This window comes from Pangasianodon hypophthalmus, chromosome 17, assembly GCF_027358585.1.
Source record: "Pangasianodon hypophthalmus isolate fPanHyp1 chromosome 17, fPanHyp1.pri, whole genome shotgun sequence".
Classification (NCBI taxonomy): Eukaryota; Metazoa; Chordata; class Actinopteri; order Siluriformes; family Pangasiidae; genus Pangasianodon; species Pangasianodon hypophthalmus.
This window is the reverse complement of record NC_069726.1, coordinates 15993696-16010065: the sequence shown is the minus strand read 5'-3', so window position 1 is coordinate 16010065 and position 16370 is coordinate 15993696. Positions and strand designations below refer to the sequence as shown.

Here is a 16370-nt window from a genome sequence, read left to right as displayed (position 1 = left end):
TATCTGAGGATCTATGATAATTGCCTGATATTATATGTATATATGTCTAGTTGTAAAATTCTATGTGGCTTTTGGTATGGTTTGTGTAGAAGTGTTGCTGTGAGTTTGCTGGAGCGAGAATGTTTACACACAAAGTTGTGAAGTTGCATCATGCTTCAGTCGTGAACCTGTATCAATCTAGCTGGATGAGATCTCACTGGAGGTGCTACATTGCAGGAAGGAAGACAGCTGTCATACCTGAGCTGGACTTTAATCCAGAACATGTCTATAAATCTATAAAGCTGATAAAAAATACACAGGAAGCACTGAAGAGGATTTTAGTGATCTTATTTTCTGAGTTTCTGCTCTGTGAAAGTGCACTGTAAGTAGTGTGATCACACCTAGAGCTCATGAGCAATGACAAGACGCACAGGAGAAAAAGCTGACCAAACTCCCTGGGCATCCATTTGAGAGAAACAAGGCCGATAAATGCCTTCATCCTTCCCAGTTATGACTCACTATGTCTCATAGCACCACAGCATACTTCGAGTTTGCACATTGCACACTGATTTTGCATGAAACAGCTATGTTACACAGTTCTCTCTTTGTCTCTATGCCTGACTGCATAGAGATGATTTGTGTAGTGGCTCTGTTCCAGTGTTGTACCGTGTCGCATCCCATGATCCCAGACTTTTGGCATTCGGTACGAGTCTTACTTCATTCATTCATTTGAGCAGGCTTACTGCATTATTTAGAAGTCAAACAATAGCTCCTGTTGCTACTTAAAGTGTTTGAACATTTTTAATTTCCATGCAAATTGAAGGTCAGCCCATAGCTGAGCACACAGTGCTATATACTGTATAAAGAGCATGCAGAGTGAGGCTGCGAGTCTCAGAGGGATTGCCAGAGGCAAATGATGATGGCCTAAATGAGCGTGTCAGCTCATGAATGACTGCTTTGTAGATGAATGTGATGTTAATCAATTATAAATACAAAGGCAGACATGGTGTTACTGTAATCAGGAAATGAAGCATGCAGGCTCGTGCACATTCGGAGTCAGGGATGCTTAACCCATAACCTTGTCCTAACTACACACCTTAGTTTCTCTGTTGCTACTGAACAATAGTGATGTTCACAAGTCTTTCATCTGAAAACTGAGTGAAGTCTGAAGTCTTTAAGCTGGAGTCCGTATCAAGACTTAAGGCAGTAACCGTTACATCTTTCATGCCTTATAGAAAAAAAAATCATGCTCAAAAATCATATTTGCAAAGTTATATTATATAGACAAAATATATGATCTTTGGAACGTCAGGAATACTACTAGGATTCTAACTGAACTTGTCTACCTCTACCTGTCTGCATAGGTAGAGTCAATCAGTAATGATACAACGACACACACACATTCTGAGAGAGAGAATATGCATATACTACAAAAAAGATTAATAAAACGACACGCTAGGTTTAAAGGCTAACTGTTTTTAACAGTTAACGCAACCTCTGTTTGGCAATCCAAATGAGCCATGCAGCTATACTACCCAATGTCTATACCAGTACAATACTAGCAAGCTATGTGTGTTAATGCGACTAACATTTGTGGATGTGTTCTTAAATGTCTAATAAAATTTGATGTCTCCATTCCGGTATTGTTAATTGTTTTCCTACATTCTTTGCATCTAGCCAATCTTCCCTAAGTTCCTGCTTCTGAGGACACTACGGTAATAAAACCAAACGTGAGCACATACGGCACGGTGGATGCCGCCATGTTTCATGGGACTCTTATGGGACTCGCATTTCAGAGTTTATGCGGAAATACGTCATCGAATTCTGTGATAAGGGTCCAATCTACCATGACACACGGAAATATGTGACGCAGATATAATAAAACCATACAAATAAAACACAAAGTCTTTCTTTATGATATCAGTAATTAAGGTTAAAAGACTCGAGTTGTTTTTAAAATAGTCACAAGTTCTTTTGTCAAGTCGAGTCAATCTGAAGTCATTTCAGGTCAAGTCTGAAATCAAGTCTGAAGTCTATTAAAATGTGACTCGAGTCTGAGTCATTAACTCGAGTGCCCATCTCTGCTGAACAATATGTAGTAGTCAATGAATAAAGACCATTGCACATCAAAACTGATGGCAACAGTTTGGATGGCAACAAAACATACAATTTGGTGTTAAAGGGTAGATAATAATTACATCAATACATTACAGATCGAGGAAAATGGTGATCAGTTTTTCTGACGTTCACAAGACAGATTTGCAGTTGTTTTAATTTTAGAAAATCAGAAAGGGAAACACCTAAATTTCAGAAAAACAGAAAAAGTGCATTCGAGAGCTTGATCAGCACATCACTTTGAAGTGTTGATTAAAATGCTACAACCCCACATTAAAAAACAACAGAGAATCTATCTGTAACTGAATATAATGTCAGTATTTCTTGTAAAGGATCAGTTTTTAATGCACCCAGAAATAGAACTTGATTTGATTTTAAAAATGACGCATTCTCAGAATCAGACTAAAACTGTGTTGTGCATTCTGAGATGCTTTTCTGCTCGCCATGTTTGTAGAGTGGTTGTTTGAGTTACTGTAGACTTTCTGTCAGCTCCAACCAGTCTGGCCATTCTCCGCTGCGTGAAAAAACCAGCCCATCTGGCACTAATAACCATGCCACAGTAAAAGTCACTTAGATCACTTTTTTTCTGATGTTTGATGTGAACATTAACTGTGGCTTTTGACCTGTTTCTGCATGATTCTGTGCATTTTGCTGCTGCCACATGATTAGCTGGTTGGATAACTGCGTGCAGGGGTACAGGTGTTTGTATTAAAGTTACCAGTGAGTGTATTTTTTAAAAAATCTTTGACTAATAATAATGTATCTGCGAGGCTTCTAGTCTCAATGTACTGAAGCAGCTTATCATGGGTTTGTAATTACAGAATCCCCAGTGTTAAATTAACACCTGCAGTCTAAATTGACACTGTTCATTCAACAATGCATGAACAAATTTGATACTGATTGGTAAACAACTAGAGTGTCAAACCGTATAGAAATTATACGCAGTATTTATTCAATATCTTCATGGAGGGAAAATGGATATGTCCTGTCTGATATGCAGGATCAGTATTAAAGGTGCAGTTAGTGATTGTCAACTAGGAATGAATTATTGTAATTTTTGGTGTAGTTATGTCCACAGTCTGGCAACTAAATCAGATAAAATACCTGAACAGTGGAAAACCTTTGCAGGCTCTATGAACAGGAGAAAAAAATGACACTAGACCACAAACATCCCACCAATCAGAACAAGAAGTTGCATGCCTATTTAGAAAGCTTTCTTGTTCGGGCTTTCTAGCCTAGGCAAAGTGTTGTTTTGGGGCATGGCTTTTAAGAAAACAACAGCAACAACAACAAATACAACAACAACAACAACAAATACGCTCTGAAAATGATAGAAGATCTAGCTATAGCTTTAGCTATCTTCCCCCAAGTTTACCTTTAATGAACCTTCAAATTTTAGCTAACTTTTGATGCATGTCCTCCTCTGCCCTACCAAGTTTTGCTAAAAATAGTAAGTACTAATGTACTAATGTGTGTCAAAATACTAGGCATATCCGGGATGCATGATGTCCCTAGCACACTGCATTAGTCCCTAGCATCTGATATGCCGATGAGTATTAAAAAGCAAAAACGCAAGCGCTTTAATAGGTTATGTGCACTAAGGCTTAGCTTATCGCCTCTGGGGAAGCTACGGTAATATTCCTGCTTTCTGCAGTAAAGTTTCTCCTGACTGATTGCTGATGACTTTTTCAGGGCACAGACATACAAAGTTATTTATTTATTCCAAAAAAAAAAAAAAATGCAGTGTCCATGTATTTCTTCATTCGTCTGTCTCTCCCTCTTCCATGTTATCTCTCTCTCTCTCTCTCTCTCATCCCTACTTCTTCCTTTTCTCTCTCTCTGGAGACGAGATAATACCCTCATCAGCAAATGTATGTGATTATCTCAGAGGGCTGCTGATTCTTTATCTATTTTTTGTCATCAGCATGACAGAAGTAGGACAGCCCCCTGAGTGCTGTGCACAGCGTGGCCCGCCCATGTCGCCTGGTGTCTGGCCTTTTCAAATTTAATATTCAAAACACCACCAACTTACAACCTCATTGAACTTTCTTTAAATGACCTAGATGAGAAAGGTTCAATGCGAATTATGGCCACACTCAGCACTCTATTTACAAAGCCCTTGATGATTTTAGAGTTCTTTTTTTCTTACATTTTTTATATCAGATGATATTAGATATCATCAGCCATATGTTGTAGCTGGTACCTTATCATTCTATGTACTGAATATAGACTTAATAAAGAACTGCATCACCTGTTTGTTTTTACTGTTGTTTTTTTTCTCCTCTCACGCTTATCCGAGTCTCAGTTCTGGCAGCGTGAACAAGACATTAAGGCAACAACAAAGTCATTTATTTTTCCGCAGAATCATCTGTTTCCTGCGGTGCCTGATTCATTCTGCCCGTGTGCTGTTTATCTAAGACACTGCGCTGGCTGAGCCGACCTCAGCGGCTGTAAGTCTGCCACCTCTGCTCGAGGAGGAAAGCAAAAGTGTGGTCACGCTTGAATAAAAACAGAGCCTCGGCCTGGCTGCCTTATATATTTCCTCCATGCTATGGCACAGTAAACGCCTTTTCTTTTTTCCTTTGCCACTGTTGGGTACATAAATGTGATGATGAAAGCAAACTAGCCTTAATCAAAGCTCGTGATTTGAAGGTCCGTCAAGGATTTATAAAATATATAAAATGTATAAAATAACAAAAAGCAATTCTTAAAGCCATAAACTCTGGCATTTAATTGCCAGTTATTTTTATTATTGTTGTTATTATTATATACAGTGCTGTTGAATTCTCGATTCTAATTGGTCAGAAGGTGTCGATTAATTTTCAAGCTTTTTATTAATGCACTCACTGTAGTACATTATTGTTTCAGCTAGCACTGGGATGTTTATGGTGGACGCACCACATAAAAAAGTAACAGAAACGTTTGTATTTGTTGATACGGTGAAATCTTCTACGTGAGGAAATGTTTATTTAGCATTTTTGGTGTCAGCGCTGTATAACAGTCAGAGATCGAGCTGTAACTTTAGGTTTTCCACCAAGGGAAAGTCTTCATGACGGAGGGTGTTGCATTTTGCAGTTTCTCAGTAACATGACAAGCTGCATTTTTCTGTCTTAACTTCACGAGGGAGAAAAATAGAGAGGCTGATGATAGAACAATGGATATTAGGTGCTATAACACAAGTGATAACAGGAACTAACTTGTGTTGCAGATCAACAACATTGTTGTAAATATAAATAAATAAAAAGCATGTCATGTCATTCTTTAATTAATAAAAAATGTTAATACTGACAAATTGCAGTGGTGCATAAGAGGAATAAAACACTTCTGTGCGCTGTTATCGTGTCACCACACCACCCTTACATTGATTATTTTCCTATAACACCAGTCCCTGCCGTGTTTTATTTCTTCTTCTTCTTCTTCTTCTTCTCCCCTACACTATAATACAGGGCTGATGAAATGAACTTATATTCAACAAAAACATGTTTTAATGCTTTTTTCACCTCCTTTATGCTGATAAGGGAGTAGTTGATTTTAATAAAAATAAAGGAAAAAGTAAGTGCTTTTCATGTGGGTCTGAATAACAGAAGAACACCTGCATGTGCTATTATTTCTACCGTCTTTTTTAGCCTCTGCTTATTATCTCTGTGCTGCTTCTCCTTCGTAATTACATAATGACCCTCTACACAGCACTAGAGAAATACCTTCACACTGTCTCGTGTTTAGACCCCCACCCCCCTCCCCCGCATCGCGCTATGGAATGAAATTCGTTTGAGAATCAGCCTTCATTTTTCTCTGAGCGTAAATAAAGATGCCAATCGGGACGCTGCGAGCAGCTCATTTGAATAATTGAACGTGCAGCGATCAGATGGCAGCGAAGGGGCGGCGCGGCCGCTGGATGTGGAGCAATTAAGCTAGGCAAACAATGGAAGAGGGTGGGCTCTTCTCCGCACCTTTCAATGCTCGACTAATTGCCTTTGCTCTTCATCCGATGCTTCCGCAGCAGCGCCATCTGCCCCCAGTGTCAGGGAGGGGCATTCGGGGGTTTCCTCCCGGCCGAAGGAGCAACACACTGGGTCCTATTCACATTCACATCACAGTGTTTAGCACTGCTGCACCATCCCCCTCTTCTCATCTTCACCTCCGTCCTTCTTCAGAAGCTTCTGCAGCAGTCTTTTCTGAAACCCACCATAATGTCCAGTCTTCATTTTTGCACAATTTTCCATTTGCACCAGGGCATGTTTAGTGTCCTACAAAGCTAATGGAGCTAAACAAGCACTTATATTCCTCAAATCTTTTTCATAAATTATCTGCTCTAAACTATAGCCAGTTATTCAGTATTATCACCCAGACTCGCCAGTGTGGTTTAAGACATGCACTCTCAGAAATAACTTTTGTATGATGATGGGGTGTTACCATCATCATGGAGAAGTACTGTCTGGTAACACTCCATCATCATGCAGAAGTACAGTCTGGTAAGTTATTTCTGAGAGTGCATGATGGTGGGGTGTTATTATCATGAGTACATTTTTTTTGTTCCTTCAGTGTGTATCGTTTACATGCACACATGATTATAGTGTACCTTTAAAAATAATCTAAGGTACATGATTGGACCTTAAGGACCACTGATGTACCTTTACTCTTCAATGATAATTAAATGTACACCACATGGACATTCCCAGGTAAAAGATACATACTAGACCTGTCATAGTACCATCCCAGTGACAAGGAAAAGCTTTACATACAGTACCTTCACAGTCTAGTTAAAAGGTGTAACGTTATGGAGGCAGCTTGGAATCAGAATTCATTTTGTTGCATAATTTGGTAACATTTCACGCCACATCCGTGAAGCCGCATCTCCGTACCAAGATTTGAAGGTGAATTGTACCAGAAAAATTCAACCACATACAAACAATTCTTGTTATTTTGCAAAAATTGTTTATTTAAAAATAGCTAAATTAGCTAAACAATGATTTTTAAAACAAGTTTAAAGCAAGCACGCTCTCAGAAAAAGGGGTAATAGAGTGTATTTTGTTGCTGGGGTGGTACCTTCAATGCTACACCTTTTGTACCTTTAATATATACATATAAATTTTACCTAGAAATGTACATATAGTTTTACTCAAATTAAACCTGTTACGCACTCTACGCAAGCCAACGCGTGCAACGACGCAAGGGGCTCCACAAGAAAGAGGCGTTCCCAACCTACACGCAAAGAATTATTTTCCATCCAAATATGGTAAAGCGACACGTTGTTCCCCGAGTTGCTGATAGAGACGCTATATATGTATATTAATCCAGGCACATCTGAATTGAAGAAAAATGCATTTCAAATCTCCCTTCTGCTGCCACCTTTGCTTTGCTACCCCCTTGCGGATTAGCCGTTTGCTACTCCGGCAGGGCTTCAGAACGTGTGTAAGGTGTGTAAGTAAAAAAAACTTGTGTCGATTCACACACCTGCGTTGACATTTGCGTACTTGCGTAGAATATGTAACACTCCATTTATTTACCTTGAATCATTTTTAAAGGTACACTGTAATCCACGTTTCCAGTTCAGATACATATTAAAGGTACAAAAGATGTAAGCTTGGTACATTTAGTACCTTAGTAGCGTTTAGTATCCCTTTTTCTGAGAGTGTATATGATGATTTAGGTGGATGCATTTAAGGCGTTGGGTGACAAAAGCTCCCAGTTCTTGTTAGCTCTGTATGAACCGTGTATCTCCAGTGCGATTCCAAAGAAGGAAAGTTGGCTGATTGTAGAAAATATGTTTGTTTTTGCACCAAAACTTTCCTAAGTGTAAAGACGGGCAACATCATGATTCACTTAATTACTGATTAGTGACGCTTTTTCATCAAGGAGAGAGAGGAAAAAGGACACTGGGGAAATGTTGGGAATAATGCCGAGCACCTGTCTTGTCGCTTATCTAATAGCATCAGCGTGAGGAAATGCATTTGTTGCCATTTGACGGTCCAGAGTTTGATTAGAGGCAGCAGGACACGTGTCACCTGAGGTGGATGTGTGTGTGTGTGTGTGTGTGTCCGGTGCACACACAGCCATCTGGCTAGCTGGTGTGTCTGTGTGTGAATGCTGCGTTTCCCGACTAAAATGCTCCACATTCTCAGGGTGGTGTGATTGACAGCTCGGCCTCAGGGCTCTGTGTCTGTCACTGCTGTTTGTCAGAGATGCTCCACTGGGACTCGAATATCGTCCAATAATTACCATCCTCCTCCATCCCTCCATCCCGCCCACGCGTTCTCCCAGGCTGCTGGAGCGTCGTGTGATGTTATGCAGGCTTTACGAAAGAGGAGAGCTTCATTTTGACACTAATTGGGTAGTTTTTCTAACACAATGTGCCATTAGTGCGGCTTTGGGATGAGTATGAACCTTTCACAGTGATGCATTAAGCAGCGGTGTAAACACAGGAAATGTGCCACTTAATGTTCCTTATTCTCACCCTGTCTCTGTCTCTTCCTGTCTCTCTCTCTCTCTCTCTCTCTCTATCTGTCTCACCTCTCTCCTTTTTTAATCAATCTCTTTTTCTCAATCTCTTTTCTCTGTCTCTGTCTCATCCCTCTGCCTTTCTTCTCTGTCTCAACCATCTTCTCCTTCTCTAACTCTCTTTCTCTCTCTCTTTCTTTATCTGTCTCTCCCTCTCTCTTACTCCCTTCCTCTCACAGCTCTCTCTTTCTTTGTCTCACCTCTACAATTTTTCCTGTTTCTTTGCTCTTTTTTGCTCTTTCTATCACACACCTCTTTCCAACTCTCTTGGTCTTTCTCCTTCTCTCTTTCTTTTTCCTTGTCCACTTTTTCCTCTCACTCTTTCTGTCTTATCCCTTTCTCAACTTTTTTTCTCTCTCTCGCTCTTTGTGTCACAGCTCTTTCCATCATTCCCTTTCGTCACTCTCTCAATTTCTTCCTCTCACGCTGTCTCTCTCAGTTGTTTTCCCTCATTTTCCATTTCTCCATCTCTGTCCTACTGTTCTCTCCTCCTCTTCTCTCCCTCTCCCCCCCTCTTCATTTTTGCTCTGCTCCTCTGTCTCTGTCCTCTTCTCTCTCCATCTCTCTCTGTCATTCTCTCTCCATTTCTGCCTCTCACTCTTTCTCTATCTGTCTTACTCCTTTCCCCACTTCATTTTTCCCTGACTTTCTCTTATCCATCTTTACATCCCTTCCTCTCTATCTCTTTTTCTTTTTTCTTTTTCCACATCTCCCTGCTTCTTGCTCTTATGGTCTCACTCGTCTCTCTACCTCATTGTTTGTCTCACCTCTCTCTCACCTTTTTGCCTTTTTTGCCTCTCTGTCTCACCCTACCTATTTTCTCTTCCTCCTTCTTTGTCTCACCCTACTTTCCATTTCTTTTCCTGCATCTGGTTCACCTGTCCTGTCTCACCCCATCGAAAGTACATCACTTTCTCTCTCTCTCTGTCTCACCTCTCCCTTCATTCTGTTTGTCTCACCTCTTTCCCCACCTCCCCCACTTTCTTTTAACCAATTCTCTACTTCTTCCTGTATATATTTTCTCCTCCTCTTTTGTCCTCCTCTCTCCATCTTCTCCTCTGTCTCTATTTCACCCCTCTCCATTTTTTTCTGTCTTATCCATCTGACTTTTTCCTTTCTTTTCCACCTTTGCCTCTCACTCTTTTTCTTTTTGTCTGTTTCTCTTGTTCGTTCTGTCTCACAGAATCTTTTCATCTTCCATCTTTTCATTTTTTTCTCTTCATCTATCATCACTGTTGGTGCATTAATACTAGGTTAATAATACATTAAATACAGGTTAATGTAACAAAATTAATAATTAAGTAATTGATTTTTTAACAGAATATAGCAAAAGATAACCCACACCTCTCTCTCTCTCTCTCTCTCTCTCTCCCTCTGTGTCTTTGTTTTAGTCCTGCGTGATGATTTCCGGCAGAACCCTCAGGATGTGGTGATAGCAGTAGGGGAATCAGCTACACTGGAGTGTCAGGCTCCTCGGGGCCACCCGGAGCCCACCACCTTCTGGAGGAAGGATAAAGCTCGACTCGACCTCAAAGACGACAGGATCACTGTGCGTGCTGGATCACGTCACACGTCTCGGCCCACTGCATGATCATGGCTCAAATGATATACAGTGCTGAGATTTATCAGCCAGATTTATCAATTTATCACAGTTATTATTATCACACTTTATTATTATCACAGTTATTCTATTGGTTTAAGAACAAACTTTCATTGCATTGCAATGACTTTTTCATGCTGTACATTATAAACCTGTATTCCTTCATATGTATAAATATTTAAGAGATCAGTCCTTAGCCACATTGCTTGAGTATCAGAGTTTTTAATGTGACATATAAATATTATACACTACATAAATAAGTAAACAAGCAAGCAAGTAAGTCAACAAGTAGGCAAGTAGATAAGTGAATAAGTAAACAAGTAAGTAAGTTAATAAGCAGGTAATTAAGTAAACCAGTAAGCAAGTATGTAAATAAGTAAGCCAGAAAATAAGTAAGTAAATAAGCAAGTAAAAAGGTAAATAAGTAAACAAGTAAGTAAATAAATAAGTCAGAAAGTGAGTAAGTGAGTAAATAAACAACTAAATAAATTAATGCTGTTATGTCCCTTATAGGCACCTGTCATTGGTTAACAGCCTCTGAAGCATATAGTGATATAGCTTAGAGTAACTGCTATGCTTGGGTCTGATTGGCTTTTGACTTTAGCAGGGGTTCTGCAAATAAATAAGTTAGTAAGAATATAAGTAAAGAAGTAAGTAAACATGTAAGTGAGTGAGTGAGTAAACATGTAAGAGAGTAAGTAGGTAGGTAAGTAAGAAGTAAATAAGTAAGTAAACATGTTAGCGAGTAAAAGTAAGCGAGTAAGTAGGTAGGTATGTAATAAGTAAGTAAATAAGTAAACAAGTAAATATGTAAGTCAGTAAAAAAGTATGTAAGTACTGTACATAAGTAAATAAACAAGTAAGTTAGTACGTAAAAAGTTAATCAATGAGTAAATTAGTAAGTAAAGAAATTAGTAGGTAAGTAAGTAAACAAGTATGTAAATAAGTAAACAAGTAAGTAAGAATTTAAGTAAAGAAGTAAGTAGGTCAGTAATAAATAAGTAAATAAATAAATACGTAAATGCTGTACATATGTAAATAAACAAGTGAGTTAGTAAGTAAAAAGTATATCAGTGAGTAAATTAGTACAGTAACTATGTAAACAAGTAAGTAAGTAAGTATATAGGTAAACAAGTTAGTAAACAGGTAGGTAAGTAAGTAAGTAAGCTCTTATTGGCACCTGTCATTGGTTAATAGCCTCTGAGGCATATAGTAATATAGCTTTGAGCTAAGGTTGATTATGATTGGCTTTTAACTTTAGTAGGAGTTCTGTGTTGTGCTGTTTTTGAGGTAGTGCTGCCTCTCACTTCTTATTAGGAGTTTAATACACAAGTTGAGTACCAATATCTCAACAGTTTAATTTAAGCATAGTAAGCCCAAAATCCCTTTTAATCTCCGATTAAAATATTCATTCGTTATTCAGCTTTACTCTTTATATACCCCTTAGTTTGTCTTTGAAATTCAAAACTTTGAAAGCGTTCTTAACAAAATGTAAAAACTTGGGATTCATGGAAGATTCATGCCTTAATAGATTGCACTTTTTATAAAGAGGTATGTCACATAACCTGATTTATGGGATCTATTTTTCAGATTCGAGGTGGAAAGTTGACCATCTCCAACACCCGTAAGAGCGATGGGGGGATGTACGTGTGTGTGGCAACCAACATGGTGGGGGAGAGGGAGAGCGAGATGGCTCAACTCTCTGTGTTTGGTAAGCGACCTGTTTGGTAATATAGAAAAGTTTGTGAATAGATGCTATTTTCCTTTATTTTGGGGTGATTTTTCAGGTAGTTAATAAAATCTGTTACAGTTTGTACATAGTTGTTTAGTTTTTCCATGTGTGCATGTGTATATCTGTGTGTGTGTGTGTGTGGCAGAGCGGCCTACGTTCGTGCGTAGACCGGTGAACCAGGTGGCACTAGTGGACGAGAGCGTCGAGTTCAGATGCCAGGTGCAGGGAGATCCCCCTCCGTCACTGCGCTGGAGGAAGGACGAGGCCGAGATTCCCCGCACCAGGTCAGGGAATACCCAACACAACCTCCCGCCTTTCACACTCATCTGCGCTGTGGTGCTTTTAATGTCCTGATGCCGCCAGATGCCCCTGGTGTAGGACTGTTGTGCGACTCAGTGACACATACAGATTAAGATGCTAAGCTTGAGATCAGAATGCAAATCAGTGCTCAGCGCTGTGGCTGTGTTACACTGTGCATCTTAAGAGGCTGATGTTTTTTTTACTGTACTGTTTTGGCAGGAGCACAAAGCGAGAGATGAATACATATCAGGATTACTGAAAGAAATGTCAGCATTGTAACCTCTAAGCGTCTGCTAGTGTTGTGTGTTAGAGATTAGAGCTGTCAGGTTCCTTAAAAATTGCATTCGAATCCTAATTGCTTAAAACGACTTACTATTCAAATGTATTCAAATATTAATGAACCTATAATTTTATACCACCCCTCACAGAGCGTACATTAGCAGTAGTGTTAGTATTGCATTAAAGATGGAACATGAAATATGAAAAATCACAAAGAGACAGTATCGTTTTTATCATATTATTTTTTTAATCTCTCAGATTTGTAGTATTTTTTTTTTCAAAACTGTTAGTTTTTGGATTTCTTTTTTTTCCTCCATTTTCAACATGTCTTCATGCAGAAATCTTTTTTACAAGCTTATTAAGTACTATTCAGACAGGATCCACTCACTGTCCCTGTCCACTTTATTAGCAACACCTGTACAAGTACTCATTAATGCACTTATCCCATCAGCCAATCAAGTGTCTAAACATTTGAATATAGATGATTTTGTCCTTAAATACATAAATATTATGAAGCAGTGGTTTCATTCTGGTAGGTTATGTATGGGACTGGTAGTGTGGGTGTGTGGGTGTGTGTGGCACAAAGGGCATGAAAAAATACGTCATCATACCCTGATACCAACATCTAAGAAATATGTCAATACTAATGTGTGCTATGTGTTTGTGGAGATGATCAGGAGAAGCTGTAATTGTGTATAATGACACTATTAAAAGCACCTGAATAAAAAAAAAAAAAAAAGAAGTACACAAGCACAAAAGAAATATAAGCAGGCAGAATAGTTCGAGTATTTGGCAGAGCGCGTTGCCTCTCTCGTGTTTTCCTTTCTAGCAGCTTCGTTCCAGCGTTTCAACCCCCACACACTGTTCAATACTCTCCACAGAACAAAGGCTGCAGCTAGATGAACGATGGAGGACATCTCCTGAATATGCGTCCACCGCTCGCAGCAGCTTCCCTCCGAACGCGCACAGCAGTCAACTAGAACTGTTCTTTGTATGAATTCATAATTGCCTAGTGCTCACGGTGCCTCTGCAGTAAATTGGCACAGCACTACAGTGTTTGCTGCACATTCAGCTCATCAATCTGGACGCCGACCTCCGATTTCCATCTCATTACATTACATTAACGAAGAAAGACGGCCGTCCTGCATGGCAGAATGAAATCAACTCGTATTCCATTAACCCTCCATCAGTATGTTTTACAGCCAGCCAAATCATGGAGAAAAATCTTCTTTGTAAGGCTCAATAGTACGGTATTTAATGATGGATTTGACTGAAACACAGTGTGGTCGCTGCTGAGGAGCTGGGATGTGGATCTACAATGATTTAGACTTCTATAGTTGAGATAGAACATCAAATTATATACACAACATACTGGAGTTGAGTACTGGCCAAAATGTGGATCTACACTGATCATTCTACTTGTTATATATATTATTTTTTAATTCATATGTAGTAAATATTACTTATATTTTTTCAATTAATCTTATTAATTGAAAAGATTATACATTATTTATTATTATCTACTTATTTTAGGCATATTGTGTATTTATATTACTAAATACAACTTTTATTTTTGAACAACAGCAAGGGTGTGTGTGTGCGTGTGTTCACACTGCATTGACGTGGCAGCTGCTTGAGGTGTGAGAGCGGTGTGAAGTGCTGAGTTGTGTATGAGGTGGTCTCCTGTGTGGCTCGTGGCCTCTGTTTACCTCTCTATCCACTAAATAACAGCCTAGTCAGAGACGCCTCATGCCTCTCTGCTCTCTCCTCCACTCCTTTACCCACAATTCCTCTCCAGGGAGACACCTATATAGGTCAAATACGTGACATTACTTGAATCTCCGCGTGGCTCAGGCCAATTGGAAACCATTATCAGGATACTCCCACAGTGCACATCAAACGTCTCGGCTTTTTTAAACACTCCTCATTTTCCACCCACTACTGAGTTGTTATTTTACTCATCTCTTCTTCATGTAGACACAGATATACTTAAAAAGACTCACTCTGTTATCCCATTGATCACAATTGTGACTTTTCCCTGCATCATTTTGATCTAACTGCTTTATCCTGGTCAGGTGGTTCCGGAGCCTATCCCGGGATCGCCGGATACGAGGCGGGAATATACACGTTGAATGGGATTGCAGTCCATCACAGGGCATCATGAACACACATTCACTTCACACATTCATTCATTCATACCCGGGCAATTTAGCATTTAGCAGTCCACCATGTTTTTCTCTCGAACCTCCCTCAAATATGACGCTGCTCCCCCTGAATCAAAAGCAGCTGAAGTCTCTCTCCTGCACTAAAAGCAGTATGACACTCAGGCTGCGGTTTCTCGTGCTGTAATTGAGCTTAATGGGTTACAGAAAAAGGTAATTGAGTTTGTAAATGCTATCCTCTTGTTAATTAGACTCACTGAGTACAGTAGTGGTTATGCTTGATATGCACTTTATAGTTATTTATCAATGAAACCTGCAGAATTTCATTTAAAGGCTTGCCCCAGATACACCAGACCCTTAGGATCTTCTTTTCTCTGGATGAGCGCACACACACACGCACACACACACTCACAAGCACACACACATGCCAAACACAGTGGGTTACTCTTCATAAATATTGAAATAGCAGAACAGTGAGGGTTCCGGCTGAAAGCACCTTTCATTTCACCGTGGCTTTGATGCTTGCATAATTGACACCCTTTTCCTCCACTTTACCAAATCATCTTCAGTATGGACTCTCTCAAGGGCTGCAGAAAAAGGCCTTTTGTTCCCCCAAAAGTGCTTCACGAGCCCATTATTCTTTGTTTACTTTTTTCTAAAACTGTCTCTTGCTAATCACTGTTTTTCCTCTCCGCACTGAGCTCCTGCTGCGCTTGAACATGAGAGCGGTTAACTTTGAGCATGCAAATGTGTTTGAAGGCTGGTTGCATTGTTCCGCACAGGTACGAGATGAAATACGAAAAGGATGACTTTGTCTTGAGGATTAAAAAAGTGTCTTCTGGGGACCAGGGAAGCTTCACGTGTGTTGCGGAGAACCGGGTGGGCAAAGTGGAAGCATCGGCTACACTCACAGTCAGGGGTGAGTTATCTTCATGTTGACTTCATAGCCATTAGTGCATGGTAGTAATAAAATTGTCTATAACACATAGGGCTCTATTTTTGTATAGTTGCAAGTATGACTTAGTGGTGTAATTAGATTCATTCATTCATCTTCAGTGAGCACTTTTTCCTGGTCAGGGTCACGGTAGATCCAAAACCTATCCCTGGGCATGGGAACACCCCCCCTGGATTACAGGGCACTATATTCACACACTCATTTACCCCTAGGGGCAATTTAGATTAGCTGATCCGCACAGTGGCGTGTTTTTGGACAGTGGGAGGAAACTGGAGAACCTGATTCATCCAGCATTTTTTAACATTTGTGTGGTGATTTAAGACGTTTTCTTTTTATTATGCCCTTTTTTTGTGGTCAGAAATAATAACACCTGCTGTTTCTGTGAAACACTGTGTGTGATATTCAAAGTCTAACTCGTTTTAATCCAAAATCAGTTCTTTCAAATCTTTCAAAACCAAGCAACTCAGTGGAGGCTAATAAATTTGAATCAGACAGTTGATGCATCATTACGCACTGAACATCCTATAATTAACAGAATCAATATAATGTCTTACAAAACTAATTAAATATCAGGCTTGCTGAATTTATTGCCATTATAGAGACGAGGAGTAGGCAATAAGTGCAGTCCTGGAGTGCTCACACATTACTGAAGACAAAAGTGCATGGGGAGACAGAAAACACATTTGGTGTAATTTATGTCAACCAGCTTATTATTTCCACCAATGAAACGTCATTGTTAAATTCAATGTT

General features: G+C 39.5%; 1 protein-coding gene across 4 annotated transcripts in view; it reads left to right on the top strand.

Annotated features, from left to right (window-relative positions):
• The window catches only part of LOC113543652 (roundabout homolog 2), a 128756-nt gene that overhangs the window by 70644 nt on the left and 41742 nt on the right, over positions 1 to 16370 (top strand). For all 4 annotated transcript variants that reach the window (XM_053241268.1, XM_053241269.1, XM_026942040.3 and 1 more), the window contains 4 exons: positions 9984 to 10141; positions 11783 to 11903; positions 12070 to 12208; positions 15448 to 15584. In XM_053241268.1, the coding sequence (XP_053097243.1) occupies positions 9984 to 10141; positions 11783 to 11903; positions 12070 to 12208; positions 15448 to 15584 (555 nt within the window). The remainder of the gene's footprint in view (positions 1 to 9983; positions 10142 to 11782; positions 11904 to 12069; positions 12209 to 15447; positions 15585 to 16370) is intronic.